We start from the raw sequence: 17,169 nt of genomic DNA, 5'->3' as shown, positions 1-17,169 counted from the left end.
GCACTCCGTTCCTTCGGCGTGTGTCCCAGTCGTTACGGGGAAGTGCGTGAGACGGTACAAAAACACTGGCACCGATCCTACAGGCTGGGCCAGGGCAGGTTATTTATAGGACCCGCACCGATTCTATCTCCTGTTGTGGGTTTGTGTTCTTCTTTCTTTGGATGAATCGTTCCTGTTGGACGTGGTCGTGTCGTAAGAGGAACACGAAATCCGACCGAGCTTGGCGGCATTCATCTGCCTCGCCACTGAGGACGCCCCACATTCCTTCCGTGTCGACTTTCACGGTACAAGAACCACCGCCAACACTGCTCAATCAAGTTGGGAAGGGAAAAATGGAAACTCGCGAACTATCTTCAGCCGTCACCCCCCAACCCGACTTTAAGACCGTCCAGCGAAATGGTTTAAGTAATGAGCGGCCATTAAGCCTAAATCGGAATGGATTTGGAAAATCGTTGCCGCTGGTTCAGCTTTACGGTTTTGTGTTAAACATTTCATCAACAAGCATAGATTTTACTACCACGGCGCCCTTCATTGGTCTCGGTGGCATCGTTTACAAAACAAGTGTCAGTTGGAAGCGCACGTGCTAGTCCTTTTTGGATAACTTTCGGTAGCGGCATTTAACACATTTCCAAAACAACATATCTGAGACGATCAGTGGTTTGAAAGTGTTGGAATCTAAGCAAGCTGTAATAATGTAAAACATTTTAGCAATCAAGTAGGCTTGGTTTAAAAGCAGCAGAGAATACTAACAGTAATAATAACTGCTTCTCAAGATCGCGTAGTAATCAATAGGAAAGTACACGTGGGATCAATAAGACGATATTTAAAAAAAGGAAAATTAATAGACACCCAGTAAGGCGTCCTTAGACGACTTCCAGGCTCCCGAGAAGTCAACGAAAAGTGTACTGCAAATACGATTTAAAAAATACTGGCTTATCATCTCGGTTATCTTCACTGTTTTAATCCAAGATCGGCAGCAACTTTCGCCTCTATTGTTTTCGGGTTTGCCATGAATATTTTTATTATTTACTTGCTTTTTATGGGCTTGTAGAAAAGTTCAACTTTTCAATTATATGTTCCAATGCTTTAAGCTAACCCTTTTTTTTACGCTTTCAATGATTTGCCTGATATGGTCGATAGAATTGGATGTTATTAGTTGTGGTATACTATTTTGCAGGAGTATTCTCTCCGAACAAAATAAACAATATCTAGAGATAGGAGAAAGAACGTTTTTCATAACTATAACTATAGACCATAACCATAACTATAGATATCTACCTTTCATACTTTTATCCTCGGCCCTGTCCTTCTAATACCATACAAAAAGGATCACTTATTCATGACAAGTGTGACTTCGGTACACAGATTGGATATGGATGTTTTTACTTAAAAAAAAGGATTACCCCAGTCCGGCTGTTGAATTCAGTATCTTTGGTATTGCAAGCTTATCTGGTGATGCAGACTTCTAGGGTGAGTTAAGGCCACTTGTCCGAATCCCTTTAATCGACCCTTCAAATTTTGGTTTTTGCATCGATTAAAATTATTCTAAAAGAAAACATTTGTACATGGGTAGTACAGGTGATTCGGGCAGTATTTCCATGAAAACGAAGTTAGTTGTCGATTCTCATCTTAGTTTTACGGGTATGGCGTTAGTAAATTACATGTGCCCAATAATAAAATACTTTAGTTTGTGTTTGGTTCACGGCATTTTAAATAAAATTGTATTTTTTCTTTGACAAAAAATCACTGTTATGTGGTTTGTGCGACCTCGATTTAATACATCACTGCCTACATTTAATCCCACAGGAAACTGTAAACAATCGATCATTGCCCGCGCGTCCCGAATGATCATGCCGCGGAATGAATGATCTCTTGCTGCAGCCGAAAGTCTTTGGTGATCGTCCCGTCCGGCCACAAATAACCAACTCCCCAGTTGAGTGATGCGATTTCCGGGTCAAGAATCTTCAAACGCGTTGCGTTGTTACGGCTTGCCGTGAAGCCGCCCTCGAAGGTACGTCAACGACGACGACGACAACGACGACTAACTGCTCGGGTGAGACAATTTTAGTGGTCGTTCAAAGGGCATGTCCCACCCGTGGATAGATGTACCCATGGCCGGTAAATAGGGCAGTGGTGCAGTAGGTAAAAATAACACCGAACAGTGTGGGTGGATGTACCGGTGGGCATAAACAACGCATGGATATTGCATATTTTGGAGCGGATTTTTCGGTTTCCCCGCACCAACGTTAGGTGTGTGCGGGGGCGCGCAGGATCGAAGTGATCGCCACATTTATTTTTAATCGCTTACGTTAACGGGTTTTACCTTTGCTTGATTAATCAACAGACGTTCCGAAGGGATTGTGAATTTTCGTGTGCAGGTGTAAGGCAAACAACTTTGTACGACACTTCAAAATATGAATGCATCGGACGTTAGTGTAAAATTGTAAAATGCCTGTATTTTACCAAATTTGCATTGTTATGTGTTGATGAATATTTATCCCTATTTAAAAAGAGCATGTAATGCTATATTTTTTCACAAGGACGTTTCATTCAATTTCATCTCATTCCAATCAATTGGAACTTGTACAGTAGGTATTATTGTACCTAATTATTTTAGTTGTAACTTGCTTAGGAGGTTGTTTCGAATAAAATGTTTGAAATAGAAATCGTTCGCATAGAATTCATGTATATTAATAGGTTTTATTTTAAAAAAGTGCTTCGGTCTGCTAAAATATTCCCTACCTAAACTGTGAACTGATGTGTAGGATCAAGTTATGCTACGAACTCCTGTGATCTTCATCATCACTCCTTAACAAAACAAACACTGACTCCCATCTGTAGGTAATTAGAAAAAAAAGACTACTGGCACATTGGATGTGCTTCCTGAATGAATGGAGGAATGGGGCATGTGAAGAAAATTGAGCTTCGGTGTGAAAATCTACTACCGAAATTCGCTTCGACACCAGCACAATTAATTCTCGTACGAGAGGGAAAGACACAGACGTTACGTAAAGCAATTCAACATGTGATTTGAATCTGATAACAGACAAAAACCAACTGTGAAACAATTATTCACAGTTTCGTTGACTAAGTGCTCTACACATGCAATCATATACCAGTCAGGTTTTGGAGTTAGTTAATCGAATTAAGTATTGTTTCAAATTTACGAATTCGAATTAAAAAAATAAATGTTAAATAGAAAACTCATCAAAGCTCAAATAAACATCAAATAAATACATTGATGTTCAAGTGATAACCAAAAATAGCATAGTCCCAAATGTACTGGTTAAAACCATTCTTTCCGGTTGGAAAAAAGCTACCTAGATTGATACTTGTAAAAAAAATCAATGAAAAAATAAATATTTAATATTCCATAGGTTAAAATGTTTAACATTCCGGATTTTTCCAATTGGAAGCTGTATTTGCCGTATGTTTTGCGGTACACAAAACCATATGTAGTTCGTTTTAACTTTAAATGTTTATAAAATTTTGCTGTGTGGATTTGACTGCCATACTCAAGGCAAGACTATTCGAAAACACGGCGCCCAACCTTCAAAATTTCCGGCGATGTGTTCTCGCTCGTGACTTAAATACCGAGTGGCCATTAAATACCGAGCCCTATTTCTCAAGATTAACAATGACGAAACATGCTCCGTATATAGTTAATATTTTATTCGTGTAATGTTTCACGCGAGAAGACAAATGCATACAAGTGAAACATATTAAATTGTAAGAATAATATGAGTTTGTGTTGCCATTTGCGAGTGAATGTGTAAATGATGAAACGGTGTGTTAGGGTTGAGACAAACGTAAGAGGGGTGCAAAAGAATTGCTCACAGCACGACCATTCAATGGTCGGGCAAAAGATGAACCGTTGTTAGTAAGCTTAAAATACGGAGCATTGATGCTGAAGGCGGCTTCATACTGATCACAACAACGAGCGCACGAACTAACCGTCGAGCTCGCCGGCTGCGCAAGCATCGCCGTAGTTCTTTCCCCCCTTCTCTTCCGGGTTCAGCGTGATCATGTCGTCGATTCGTAGAATCGTGATCGCTGCCTCGGTGGCGAACTTGAGCGATTTGATCTTCGACATTGCCGGCTCCAGGACGCCCGCCTTCTTGTTGTCCTTCACCACACCTTCGATCAGGTCCAGCCCGTACCACTTCAGCTGGGCATGATCGGCCACGGTTTGGCTGGAGTTGTGGTAGGCGCGTAGCTTCGCCACCAAATCCGTAGCATCCTTGGCCGCATTGACGGCGAGTGTTTTCGGGATAACGAGCAGCGATTTGGCAAACTCGGCAATTGCCAGCTGCTCGCGGGAGCTCAGGGAGGTGGCAAAGTTTTCCAGATAGATCGAGAGAGCCGCCTCAACGCATCCACCACCGGCAACAACCTTCTTGCCTTCCAGCACTCGCTTCGCTACGCAAAGTGCATCGTGGACAGAGCGTTCCATTTCGTCGCAGTAGAAATCGTTCGGACCGCGCAGGATGATAGAAGCGGCCGTGCGTGCCTTTGGGCCACGGATAAGGATCAGCTCGTCGTCGCAGATGAACTCCTGCACCACCTCGGCGGCCTCTCCGACGTAGCCAGCGTCGAAGCTCTCCTCGCCGTCCATGTTTGTGAGGGAAGTAAGGTACGCGGCACCGGTGGCCTTAGCGATACGCTTCAGGTCGGACTTTTTCACGCGTCGCACAGCCATGGCGCCGGCCTCAACGAAGTACTTCAAGCACAGATCATCGATTCCGCCACTGCACAGCACCACGTTCACTCCCGTAGCAAGGATCTTCTCGATCTTTTCCTTCGTGATGTCCAGCTCTCGGGCACGAATACCCTCGAGCTTCTCCGGATCCGTAATGAGTACCTGCACGCCCATCTTCATCTTGGTTTTTTGCAGCGAAAAGTCCAGACACGCAATCTTTGCGTTGACAATCTTTTTCGGCATCTGCTGCGATGCGATCGTGCAGTTCAGTGCGTACCCCTGGACCAGCACGCTTTCGCGGGCCGACTTTCCGTGCGCCTTCAGCACATTGACCGCCTTGATCGGGTAGGCCGGGTTTCCCTTCGGGTCGAGAATCTTCACGGCCTGTGCAGCATCGACCACCATCGCGGCGAAGAAGTCCGCATCGGCACCGATGATCTTGGAGCTCATCGATGTTTTGGCTACGTTCACGAGCGTTTCCCGGCCCAGTTCGTCGACCGGCGCTGTCAGATGTTCGGAGATGTATTTGCACGCTTCCTTGCACGCCAACCGGTACCCGGCGATGATGGACGTCGGATGAATCTTCTGTTTGACGAGTTCGTCGGCATTTTTCAAAAGTTCGGCAGCGATAATCACAACCGAGGTGGTGCCATCTCCTACTTCTTCATCTTGCAGCTGGGCCAGCTCACACAGCACCTTCGCGGCCGGGTGTTCCACCTCGAGGAGCTTTAGAATCGTCGCACCATCGTTAGTGACCGTCACATCGCCGATATCGTCTACCAACATCTTGTCTAGCCCGACGGGACCGAGCGAAGATTTCACTATGTTGGCGATTGAGCTGGCAGCCATCACTGGAATGAAGGGGAAATGTTGAAATTGTGTTGAAAACCCACTTTTCCATCTTATGTTTATGTGTGCGCCATAACCTCACAATTCGTTTTAGAATGAGTCATGCTGCAGAAAATGTTTCGACAAATTAAAAAACTATTACGAGAAAACATTAGAGTCCGACGAATTTTACAATTGAAGATACAATAAACTATTCATCAAAACCTATCGAGGTATATGTTTTTCAATTGAACAAAACCATGTTAATTTTAGCACCCAGCCTTGAACATGAAGCCGGTTTTGCAAATGCTTGTTTCCAAAGGGCAAGTTCGTACGAATTATCCATGGAATGATGCTTTTTATACCCAAACATGTAATTTCTCACAGAAAAAACAACATGTTCATTGATATTTTACCCGAAATTTATCAAATATGTAGCATGTGATCTTGGAACACCCACGGACCAACAGGCAAGGCGGCACCAAGTTGCGTATCCCTAATAATGGGTCTTACCATTCTGTGTGCGGACTGGTGCTCCGGACGACCGGTTTCCGGCTAGAGCTAAGGCGCTTGCGACCGTGGACATATTTTGCGATGTTCAGTTAAACTTAGACACGAGAAACAATTCTTTGCTCACTCGATGGAATACACACCGCTCGTTTTCCGCACACTTCTTTTCGACGGTCTTTGACAATTCGAGAGGATTCGAATGACAGGACTTGCCAAGATGTATATACTTGAGTTGAGCGAGTACAGGGTGTTCGTTAACGCGTTGTGTCAAGTAAGAACCGGTTCGGATTTTAATAAAAGTAAAAAGTAGTAAAATGCTTGAAGAATTCCTTAAACAACTGATGGAAATTTCCATTTTAATAAAACAAAACCTTTTTCAAACAAATTCTTTGAACTAACCTATTTCGATACCAAAACGAATCCCAAACAAATCAAATCGTTGGTATCCGTCAGATGGGATTCGAACCTTTGGAATCCGTCAAATGGGATTCGAATCTTTGGAATCTGTCTAGAGGGATGAATCTTCAAGTCGTTCAAATCCCCATTCGCAGACCCATTCGCCAACACGGTCCCCGTTTGCACCAGTCTTTTTCGTAGTGAATTGCAACCGAAGCAAACTTCGGTTTGTAGTAAGCAGTGATTTTTTACTTACTGTGTTTCGTGTAAACTGCTGATCACCGTAAACTTTTATTATCTCACTGTGAAGTACTCACGAGATCGTCAAAGATTGTATACACATCATCGTCTTTTCAGTGAATCGCGCGAGCAAACTTGTATTCTATACTGATATTCGAAAAGTAACGGTCATCCCATTGTTGGTCGCATAGTGTAAAGTCGTGTAGCATCGTGTGGAATAATCGGAGAAGTGATATGGTCTGCTGAAAGAAACGTAATCCCGAAGGAAGCAACTGTTGTTTGATATCTAATTGTAGTTTTATAATCCAAGGAAGGAAAGCTCTTCCTTTGCGTACGAACAATCCGTCTCTCCGTCCATTCTGTTCTGGGTCGCAAACGCGCGCTCTTTTTAGTGTTAGTGACAACCGTTCAGACCGCCGGAACCGTTTGAGTTTTTCAACCGTCTTCTTTGCCAGACCGTTGACGTTCTCGGGGGCTTCCTCTCCCTTTCGCACAACCAGCAAGGAATCAAGGATAAAGAAGCGGCGTACGGTGTTTGTCGCGTTTGTAGTGGTCACCTTTAGAGCGCCCAGCTTGGAAGAACTGGAGATTGTCATCGCTTAAATGGTTTAAGTTTGCGACGACGAAATAAGCGTGGTTTGCCCGTCTTGTTGTTTGTTTGGTTGAACCACAAGTCTTACTGGTCAGAAGAGTTGTCGCTTTTGTCGGCCTACCTGTTTGCGTCCTTTACGTGTTGATTCGACACACGCTTTTTTCGCCAGTTGTCGCCCCCCGCACAAAACAGCGCGGTAAACATGAGCAGTGCAACGAGACCCGATGATAAAGCGGTGGACATACCGGAGCGGCTCTACGATGCGGCCAGCAAACGAACGTACCGGCGTTTGCGGTTTTTCGGCAAGGTAAGCATGCGTTCCTGAAGACATTCTACCGGCTTGGTGACAGACGGCAGGGAAACGGTATGCCAAATGGGGTGTTGCAATGCTAAGCGTCCTGCTGGGATCTAACCTCCAATTGGAGGAACTGGCTGCGAAAGCAAGTATTGTTTCCCTAGGGCCGGAGATGGAGATGGCGGAGGAGATTTACAAAATGTTGTCCCGACAAACGTGACTAATGGTTGATCTGGGTCTGGGATCTGTATTCACCAGGGAGGATTTGCCAAATGCTATGAGATAGTTGATGTGGCCACGAACGAAGTGTTTGCCGGGAAGATCGTCTCCAAGAAGCTCATGATGAAGCACAATCAGAAGGAGAAGATGACGCAAGAGATTGCGATACATCGATCCCTGAATCACACGAATATCGTCGGGTTTCACAGCTTCTTCGACGATCCGTTGAATATTTACATAGTGCTGGAACTGTGCAAGAAACGGGTAAGCATTGGAAGCAATAGGAAGAGAAACAAGAGGCCACTAATTCCACCAGTTTTTGGTATATTCGTTTTTGTTTTTCACAGTCGATGATGGAACTGCACAAGCGTCGTAAAGTCATCACGGACTACGAATGTCGGTACTACATGCACCAGGTGATGACGGGCGTCAAGTACTTGCACGACAAGCAAATCATTCACCGCGATCTGAAGCTTGGTAATCTGTTTCTGAACGATGAGCTGCACGTCAAGATCGGTGACTTTGGGCTGGCGACAAAGATCGAGTTTGAGGGCGAGCGCAAGAAGACGCTGTGCGGTACGCCAAACTATATTGCGCCGGAAATCCTGAACAAGAAGGGGCATAGCTATGAGGTGGACATATGGTCGATCGGTTGCGTGATGTACACGCTGCTCGTCGGTCAGCCACCGTTCGAAACGAAGAGCCTGAAGGATACGTACAGTCGGATCCGGAAGTGCGACTACCGGTTGCCCCCTACCCTGCGCACCAGTGCCGCCGATATGATCTGTGCCATGCTGCAGTCGGACCCGATGAAGCGGCCTCGCATCAACAAGCTGTTCGAGTTCGAATTTATCACGACCGGACACATTCCGGCATCGTTGCCCATCTCATGCCTTACGATGGCCCCGCGGGCGGATCAGCTGGAGCAAGTGGATCGCATTAGCCGGAAACCACTGTCCGAGGTTAACGGTGGAGGTGAGTGGCTATGCTCTTGTTAAATGATCTTCCAAACACTTGTTCTTGGCGAAAATGTTTTCTAACATTTGTCATGTTTTTTCTTCTCTCTAGATGATACTCGACTGGATTCGTCGTTCTTGAAGAATAATCTCCACGATCCTATCACTGCCAGCGGCATGATTTCGCGCCACAATGATACATACCGTAATGACATAGAAGTACTGAACCACGAGCTGATGAAACTGTTCCTGGCTAAGCCGGCTAAGCTAACGAACAATCTGGACGACGAAAATACGGATCCGGCCGTCCAACCGTTGTTCTGGGTTTCTAAATGGGTGGACTACAGTGACAAGTACGGCTTCGGGTACCAGCTCAGCGACGAAGGCATGGGCGTGATGTTCAACGATACCACCAAGCTGATAATGCTTGCCAATGGATTGTATGTAGCTGGCTTTTTGTATTTGCATAATTTTACCCACCGGAATGGTTACTTCAAGAACCTGTTATTTGTCTCTTTTTTTCAGGAACGTTCATTTCATCGATAAGGAGGGCAAAGAGTCTTACCATACTATGGATCAATACCCACCGAATCTCGAAAAGAAGATGAAGCTGCTGACTTACTTCAAGCGGTACATGATGGAGCATCTGGTGAAAGCTGGTGCTGGCATGGGGAACAATGAGAATGATAAGCTATCCCGTATTCCCCATATGCATACCTGGTTCCGAACAATGTGCGCCGTGGTTATGCATTTAACGAACGGCACCGTACAAGTAAGTAGCAGTAGCCACCATGAACGCATCCAAACACACACACAACTTTCTGCATATCGCAATGTTTGTTCTTCTCTTCATCCAAAACCCAGCTTAACTTCTCCGATCATCAGAAAATCATCCTGTGCCCACGGATGCGCGCGGTCACGCTGATGGATAATCAGAAAAACTTCCGCACCTACCGCTTCCAGACTATTATCGAGCAGGGCTGCTCGAACGATCTGTACACGAAGATTCGATACGCGCATGAAAAGATTAAGAAGCTGCTGGAGAAGTTGGCCTAGAAAGTGAGATTAAAGGTTTGCCAGATGATTTAATGCTCGATAGTGGTGGAAAGCTAAGCGCTCGAAGCACAGATACATGACACTTTGTTAACGGTTTTTCAAACTCTTTTTTTCGACAAACCACAAAGCGCCTCCATGGCAACGCTGCTGTGCTTACCAACGATGAGCGATGATCCTTCGATTTTGGAATGGTTTATAGGAAAAAAATGAAACGATTTGTAGTTTTGTTAGGTTTTAGTTATTATTACTTTATATTTTTTGCGGAATTTTTTTCTTACTTGCTCGATACTGTCGGTGCGGAGTTTTGAACAGCATGGTAACGTCACACTCCTCCCCCCATTGAATACAGTCCTGGTTCGCAGCATTTGTTCCGTTTGTTTTTGGTCCGTACAGTGTGTTTCTATACTACATTCCGTTGTTGAACGTATTCAAAAATGGCTATCTGTGACTCCCTACAAGCTTCCATCAATCGAGCCATTATGAGCATTTGTAAGAATCACACCGAAGGGAAAGTTAATTTTACCGAATTTAAAAGTCTACAACCCCTTGAATGCAAGCGGTGATGCACACCGCGTTCCCTTTGAAATATACAGGATTAGAAACAGAACAGACGTATTTTTACAGTGTGCCAAAATTATTTGTTTCAGTACGAACTGCCGGCCGGAGATGAAGTAGCATCACATATGTTTTGTGGTTGAAATTATGTTCATGAATTCGATTCATTCTCATCTTCGCGATCGGTTTTTAAAACAGTTATACAACAGAAGAGCCCGAAGGCATTGTCGAATAGTATTAAAACACACAAAACTGTGCCTTACGGACGTCTTGAAAATAAACCTCCCGACCTGGTGCAGACCACCCCCCTGCATGACGTGTATTTGAATGCAAATAAATAAGTAAATCGAGAAGAAGAGCCATTGCGAAGTGATTTGGGGAATAAATATTGATCGATCCGTTTTTTTTATTCCGGTTCCGGTTCCGGGTTGTTTGATTGTTGCTGCGCTGCTTGCGAAACCAATACTAAAAACAAGCAATAAAAAAACGAGTGTGAACTTTAAAAAAATAGTTTATGATTGAAAGCTTATTTTTGGCCCTATTGCATGATGACAATACGGAAGACGAGGGAAGCTGACGAATACTTTTACTGCATTTACATGAGTTTTAAAGAAGAACATCATTTACAACGTAATAGTATTGAGGCAGTAAGTACATTTTAAACTCAAAAAAACACACAGTTTTAGATAGTATTGAATAAATTATTATTCGTTTAGATGCTGCTCTGCGTCGTCTAGAAAGTCGCCGAATCACATATGTCTATAATCTAGAGAATTAAATGGAATCAGTTCTGCTGGTTACTGTATACGCGAGAGACCAAACATTTGTGGGACTTCATCAACTGCAGCTCACATCGCAAAAGGTGACGATTTTTCGTAGTGCATCCGGTATTTCTGCCCCTGTCCGTCATTTCACCGTTGCGGGGCTGGTTTGGGTTTGGGCATTTTCTCCAACAGTGCCTGTATTTCCTTCTTCTCATCGTATCCCTTCCACACTTCGAACAGATTTACGATCGCCCGTGCAATCTCCTGCACTTTGTCCATGTCGACGTTCAGTTCGGCAAACCAGGATTTGAGTTCCTTCTGCAAAATCACACACGCGATCTGCAAGCATCCGATGGCGATCTGGGAATAACAAACGGGACTCATTTGCATTGCGGAGTGAAACGAAAAAAAGGTAGCCCTCATACTCGTACCTGATACGGTGGATAAAGGAGGCTCACGTCCGTCCGTAGGGAGTCGTTGATCAGCCGCCAGGTAAGGGTTAGCAGTTGCTCTTCCTGCCCGATGTCCTGCATCAGCTGGAGCAGCGGGCGGTACGGCTGGTACACGATCAGACAGCAGTCGAGGTTTTCGAGCAGGTAGAACTCGCACTCCAGTATATGATTGGTGCGGTACGGGAATTCCTGCTGATAGGCATAACCGAACTTGTTCTTGATGACCGTCTGGCAGGTGGTAATAAGGCGTGAGTTGGAAATAACACCAAACTCCTCCACCTTCGACGCCAGCAGGATGCATGTCGGTGCGAGCAGCAGCGGATCGATGCACTTTAGCGAATTGCGCGCGTAAAAGCGCTTAAAGTACACCGTTGCGGTTGCGATGACTTGCTGGCGCAGTTTAAGCTGTTCACCAAGCACCTGTATGATGTTGGCGAAAAACATGAAGATTTTCTGATACTCTTCCTCCGACAGAGCCTTCATGTCGTGTTGACGCTCCCGTATCAAGTCCTGCTTGTCCAGAATCCACTGCTGGTGATGAGAACTTTGCCAGAAGTTACCCGCCATTTCTTCGTCGGCGTGCTGGTATTATTCGGGGCTACACAAAATGCAAAGTTTCTTTCCTTTTAATCCAGTTGTGGAGCTGTTTGTAAACAGCTTCGACTATCCAATTTGTGTATATTTACAATTTTCTCTATCTCGAGTGTTGAAGAGAACTAGTGTTGGTAAAATCGGGAATAGATTCGATTGGATCTTATTTGAAGGATTCGAATCAGAGTTGATCCATGTCTAATCGTAGATCAAATAAAGATGGTATTGTTATACTGCCGAATTTAGGAAGTATTTTCTTCCACGAGGTGTTTATTTCTCCATGGTTTCGGTTTTCCCCTCAATTGATATGTGTCATTACAGATTTCGATAACGGTAGCATGCAATCATGAACGGGGACATTAAGCCATCAGATATTTAGTTTACTAGCTAGAAACGCTCTTTCATATGTTGGAAGATGAAATCAAATACATCAAGTACAGTTCATATTAGTTTTTGCATATTCGTCAAGAAAATCAGCAAAAGACTGCTGTTAAGAACCGTGTTCTTTAAATTTACTGAGAAGAAAATAACATAATTTATGATACGCTGTACAGTTGGTCCCCGCAGTACGCGATACTCGATATACGCGAATTCGCAATACGCGATTTTTTACAACTGACAGCTCATAGCGTTGTTTGAGTTCTGACTAGTCAATTTTACTTTGTTTTGGTAAAATGAAGTTTTTAAAATGCACTTTTTAACACAGACATAATTATGCAATGTAATAAATGGAACACTTATTGGTGATTTGGATAAAATATATGTTAAATAAGCGCTTCCCTCTCAGTGTCAACTCTTAAATATGAGGTATAAACGATATGGCAGAGGAAATCCGCAATACGCGAAAATTCGATATACAGTCTGTTCTCGAGTTACGCGGTTCTCGACTTACGCGGATTCGGAGATACGCGGTTTTCAAAATTTGACAGTAGATTGGGTTTATTACATCGATTTAAATTCCTGAAATGTACAACCACACGAATAAATATGTAAATTACACATTTGCATAACTTACGCTTTTTATTTCGTTTGTTGCAATTTATGTTGTTTGAATACGCTTGCATTGCATTCATATTAATGATCAAAGAAAAATTTTGAATATTCTATGATACATGTACACAAGAGCTCGATCTCTTAACTCCTAGTATAAACTATGTGTCAAGCAATATTCGAGATACGCGGAAATTCGAGATACGCGGATTTCTCTGGTCCCCATTATCCGCGTAACTCGGGAACAGACTGTACGCTATTGCGTTCGGTCCCAAACATTCGCGTACTGCGGGGACCAACTGTATTCGCATATCCAGATCTCAGAGCGAATTTGATTCATATGATTCCAATCCCTATTTGTTTTGGTTTTCCCATCACTAAAAGCAACTGACATTGAGCTTACGTCAAATATGAAGATTTAAGAAGGTTCCAACGGTTATTGAAATTTAAAAAAATATGCGAATGAAAAATAATGCCAACAATACGTTCTCATTCAATATTACTTTGGAAACAGTATCAGGTACATCTCTATAAATTACAGTCCTTCATACTCTTTTTATTGATGTTGCAAATGAAATGGCATGATCAAAATGCATTACGAAAGAACATAATCGATGTCTACAAACTAACGGTACGCTTAAGATTCAATAACATCCTTTGTTGGTTTTTATACAATACATTTGCACTTCCATGAGAACTACGGTTTCATATCTCCAACCAAGGGATCGTTGCTAATTCTATTTAAAAAAAGGAACAACAATCCCGCTTATCCCTGACTGTTGTTAATTTTTTTTTTGTCTTGACAAGTCTCGTTCAGACATTCAGTCGATAATCTCAATTTCTACAAATATTTTGAGCTGCCACTGGAAAATCGGGTATCCAAAAGTTGTGCCTTCTTCATTACAGCCTTCTTTTGCGCCTCGTCGAACCTGTTGGCTTGTAGATCCAAATCCCGACTGAATGGCCTCCTAGTACCGTCGGTCGAATCCTTCTGCAAGTTTCGTTAAATAAAAAAAAAAAATAAATCGTTTTCTATACCCAAGAGAACTATTGCATCAAATGTACCTTTTCCTTTTTCAGTTTGTCCTGATGAATCTCCAGCAGTGTTTTGTCACGTTTTTGTTTCTTCTTATGCTGTTTTGCCATTTTCTCCTGTTCCTTATCGCGCTTCTCGATGAGCTTCCGTTCTCGTTCGCGTTCGCGATCCTCGGCGGGATCGCTACCTTTCGACGATCGCACCACACCGGTACTCTTTTTGCGCTCACGATCTGCCGGCGTATCGGTCCACACGGAGCGGTCACCGATTTCGGGTTTCTCACGCGTCCGAAACTGCCGTGCGCCGAGTCCCATATCGGGAATCTTTCGTATGTCGGGCAGCTCGAGCATCCAGTCTTCACGTGCCTTCGGCACGTTGCTTAGGGAAGTACCGTTGGCCAAGGCAGTAGCTTCTTCCATCTGGCGTATTTTCATTTCTAGCGCGCGTTGCTCAAGCTCGACATTTGCGCGCGATCCGGATGATCCCGGCAGCGGGCCGATGATGTCGCCGTCATCCGGATCTTCGTCGTCCGGTTCAGAGAATGGAGAAAGTTCAGAGTCGGAAGTCGCATGGTCGTTGGCCGCGTGCGCGGGGTTGAAACCGGGTGGTAGTGAAGGTCCAATGCTGCGAGGTTCTGGTAAAGGCTCAGGTTTTCGGTCAAGCAAATGTGGAGGAAGTGCTGGACCGATGACTTCACAACACTCATCCCCGTCACGCTCGTCAGATGGTTCTTTTGACGCTGCTACAGCCGGAGGAAGCGAAGGTCCGAAACATTCGTTTGATTGTTTTTCCTCACGCTGATGTTGCTCCAGATGATCATCTTGAGAGGAAACGGAAGAGACGGATATATCCAACAACTTTTCACTCGGTGTTGTTGCTGTTCGTTCGGGTGAAACGTTTCGCGACGATCGTGAGGAACGATTATGCGTCCGGGAATGAGCAGATGATTCAGCTGAACGGGATCTCCGTCGATATCTTCTCCGGTCAGGACTTTTGCTACGACTCCTCCGGTATCTTCTTCGATCGGAATGGCGCGAAGTACTTTGGCTTTCGCGGTATGAAGCTCGATCCGGTTTGCTGGTTGATGGTGCCGAAGAATGTTTGTGCCTTGTGGTGGTTGTTTTGTATCGCACACCGCAGTCGGAATCGGTAGTATCCGAGTCGGACATCTGAATATGGATGGTGAAATACATTATTTCCTGGTTTCAATAATCAATCGCAAACAATACATTTGTGTTCAATCAATCCCAAATTGGTTTTTATCTCTTTAGCCAATAACCCCAATTTTGAGTGTTTCAAGCTGTAGCTTCCCTTTATTCGTGCATTATCTGAAACATTATTTACAATACTATCGACTAGTCGTTTTATTCCCTGAAGAAAATTAATCCGCTTCGATTCCGATGGCTTATTTAGCTGAATGTTTTCAATGCCTTCGCCCAACTGTAACGAATGGATTTCCTGACCCCGGCAGTGGGAATATTTTTAATCGACTGCCACACACTGCTCGACCAGACGATGGACCGCAAACATCTCGCAACAACTTCTTTGTAGTTCGACGATCGAGAAACACCGATGAGTATATCTTCCGTGTCCTGGCGGTACCGGCCACTCGTTTGACGCTCCACGATGAGTCGTACGGGCCACTTGGGAAGACCGTTAAGATGGGCCAAAATCGACGTTTCCGAGAGGTCCTGGCAGCATATCTGATTGTCACTGCCTGTGAACGGAAGCTCCAGGCAGTGGCGCTGCTCGTCGAGCGTGGCCGCGTAGAGATTGCGAAAGTTTTCAATTTGTGGCCGCACAATGTTGTTCACTTTGTCCTTGTTTTCACCGAAAATCATCCGAAAATCGCCGGTGTAGCTGAGCTTCGAGATTGCCCGGTACAGCTCGAACTCGGTGAATTTTTCCGGGAGTAACAGAAGGGCCGCATGTACGGCCGAACGGAGGTTCTGCTCGATGGCGTTTTGAATTTTCGAGCTGGAAGCATTGCGTATGATTTCTACGGGTTTGTGTAGCCGTCCAGCCAGATAGAGGCTCCGCCAGTCTACGAGGTCCTGCAGTAGGTCTTTCGTCGACACGACACCATACTTGATGATCACGTCTTCCTGGGGAATCTGTACCAGGGTGTTGAAGTAGACGCGGGCACCCAACGTTTCCTGATATTTCGCTATCAGTCCGCCGCCAAGCAAACGCATGCTGGAGTAGTGCTCGAAATTTTGCTCCAGGTTGGCCGCGTGCCAACGGTGCGCATTATCCACAACGTATATGAGATCGATCATGTTGCGCTTTGATCGCACCGCGTCGTACCCAAGTTGTTGTTTTACGCCGGAGCCGTACGCAAAGCAAAAAGAAAAGCTTTGCGGGAACTTTGACAGTATCCGGTAGAACATTGGTGCAGTGTTGCCTCGTGAAAGCATTGCTGCGGCTTGTTTTAAGCGACACTTTATCAATCTCGTACTGGTACCCACTGAGCCACTAACAAAGCATGATGAACAGACGCGGATTCATGAATTGCTTTCGCGTATATAATATTACTTAACACATTGCGAGTGTAATCCGGCGCCTCGCAATGCTTATCGATCGTCACCAATCCACTGCGAATGCCGCAAAGCATCGCCAAGACAGCAATGTCAAAATCATACGCAGCTCAACAACTTCTTTCATGGTAATCGAATGCCTGTCCCCTGGAAACGAATGTTTCACACTCACCGTCGGATGTTGGGGATGCCTGATTGCGGATGGTCCCTGGAGATTGTCGGATTCAAAACCTTTGAAGAACTCGAACGAAACGCTTTTAAGAACAAAATAAAAAAGGTGAATTGCTTAGACCGATTTTCAAAACAGAGTAATTGTTTTGACGGAATTGGAAGACCCGGTGGAAACAAAGGTAGAATATTCGTTCGAAACTGACAGCATTGGAACGATGCGAATAAATTTCCTTTAAAATTGGTGTATGATGAAAAATCGCATAATCACCTAAATTTGAATTT

General features: G+C 44.5%; 5 protein-coding genes across 5 annotated transcripts; 1 reads left to right on the top strand and 4 right to left on the bottom strand.

Moving 5' to 3' along the window:
- Positions 1-3,663: 3,663 nt before the first annotated feature.
- LOC131290049 (T-complex protein 1 subunit alpha) lies at positions 3,664-6,203 on the bottom strand. The gene is made up of 2 exons (XM_058319429.1): positions 6,041-6,203; positions 3,664-5,550 (listed from the first exon to the last, which is right to left on the bottom strand). The coding sequence occupies exons 1-2, from the start codon at positions 6,111-6,113 to the stop codon at positions 3,950-3,952; spliced, it is 1,674 nt and encodes a 557-aa protein (XP_058175412.1). The 5' UTR covers positions 6,114-6,203; the 3' UTR covers positions 3,664-3,949.
- An 839-nt stretch (positions 6,204-7,042) lies between these two features.
- LOC131289857 (serine/threonine-protein kinase polo) lies at positions 7,043-10,155 on the top strand. The gene is made up of 6 exons (XM_058319193.1): positions 7,043-7,572; positions 7,819-8,043; positions 8,127-8,754; positions 8,848-9,175; positions 9,261-9,507; positions 9,600-10,155. Exons 1-6 carry the CDS (start codon positions 7,468-7,470, stop codon positions 9,789-9,791), a joined length of 1,725 nt encoding a protein of 574 aa, XP_058175176.1. The 5' UTR covers positions 7,043-7,467; the 3' UTR covers positions 9,792-10,155.
- An 882-nt stretch (positions 10,156-11,037) lies between these two features.
- On the bottom strand, positions 11,038-12,240 carry LOC131287431 (cyclin-C). Its single transcript, XM_058316479.1, has 2 exons — positions 11,542-12,240; positions 11,038-11,470 (listed from the first exon to the last, which is right to left on the bottom strand). Exons 1-2 carry the CDS (start codon positions 12,127-12,129, stop codon positions 11,258-11,260), a joined length of 801 nt encoding a protein of 266 aa, XP_058172462.1. The 5' UTR covers positions 12,130-12,240; the 3' UTR covers positions 11,038-11,257.
- A 1,456-nt stretch (positions 12,241-13,696) lies between these two features.
- On the bottom strand, positions 13,697-17,014 carry LOC131289930 (GPALPP motifs-containing protein 1). Its single transcript, XM_058319280.1, has 3 exons — positions 16,889-17,014; positions 14,209-15,348; positions 13,697-14,134 (listed from the first exon to the last, which is right to left on the bottom strand). Exons 2-3 carry the CDS (start codon positions 15,346-15,348, stop codon positions 13,985-13,987), a joined length of 1,290 nt encoding a protein of 429 aa, XP_058175263.1. The 5' UTR covers positions 16,889-17,014; the 3' UTR covers positions 13,697-13,984.
- On the bottom strand, positions 15,473-16,789 carry LOC131289931 (phosphatidate cytidylyltransferase, mitochondrial). Its single transcript, XM_058319281.1, has one exon. The coding sequence runs from the start codon at positions 16,594-16,596 to the stop codon at positions 15,589-15,591; it is 1,008 nt and encodes a 335-aa protein (XP_058175264.1). The 5' UTR covers positions 16,597-16,789; the 3' UTR covers positions 15,473-15,588.
- Positions 17,015-17,169: the final 155 nt, after the last annotated feature.

Source organism: Anopheles ziemanni, chromosome 3 (genome assembly GCF_943734765.1).
Source record: "Anopheles ziemanni chromosome 3, idAnoZiCoDA_A2_x.2, whole genome shotgun sequence".
In the NCBI taxonomy this organism is placed as follows: Eukaryota; Metazoa; Arthropoda; class Insecta; order Diptera; family Culicidae; genus Anopheles; species Anopheles ziemanni.
Note: the sequence above shows the minus strand (reverse complement) of the source record. Positions and strands in the feature narration are given on the sequence as shown.

Bases quoted from the DNA above. Each gene is read 5' to 3' on its own strand.
- LOC131290049 (XM_058319429.1), bottom strand. From the start codon at position 6,113: ATGTCCACGGTCGCAAGCGCCTTAGCTCTAGCCGGAAACCGGTCGTCC. The intron at 5,551-6,040 runs GTAAGACCCATT...CCTTCATTCCAG, and splicing joins ACCAGTCCGCACACAGAATG to TGATGGCTGCCAGCTCAATC.
- LOC131287431 (XM_058316479.1), bottom strand. From the start codon at position 12,129: ATGGCGGGTAACTTCTGGCAAAGTTCTCATCACCAGCAGTGGATTCTG. The intron at 11,471-11,541 runs GTACGAGTATGA...TGTTATTCCCAG, and splicing joins TCCTTTATCCACCGTATCAG to ATCGCCATCGGATGCTTGCA.
- LOC131289857 (XM_058319193.1), top strand. From the start codon at position 7,468: ATGAGCAGTGCAACGAGACCCGATGATAAAGCGGTGGACATACCGGAG. The intron at 8,044-8,126 runs GTAAGCATTGGA...TGTTTTTCACAG, and splicing joins TGGAACTGTGCAAGAAACGG to TCGATGATGGAACTGCACAA. The intron at 9,508-9,599 runs GTAAGTAGCAGT...TCCAAAACCCAG, and splicing joins TAACGAACGGCACCGTACAA to CTTAACTTCTCCGATCATCA.
- LOC131289931 (XM_058319281.1), bottom strand. From the start codon at position 16,596: ATGCTTTCACGAGGCAACACTGCACCAATGTTCTACCGGATACTGTCA.
- LOC131289930 (XM_058319280.1), bottom strand. From the start codon at position 15,348: ATGTCCGACTCGGATACTACCGATTCCGACTGCGGTGTGCGATACAAA. The intron at 14,135-14,208 runs GTACATTTGATG...CGAAACTTGCAG, and splicing joins ACAAACTGAAAAAGGAAAAG to AAGGATTCGACCGACGGTAC.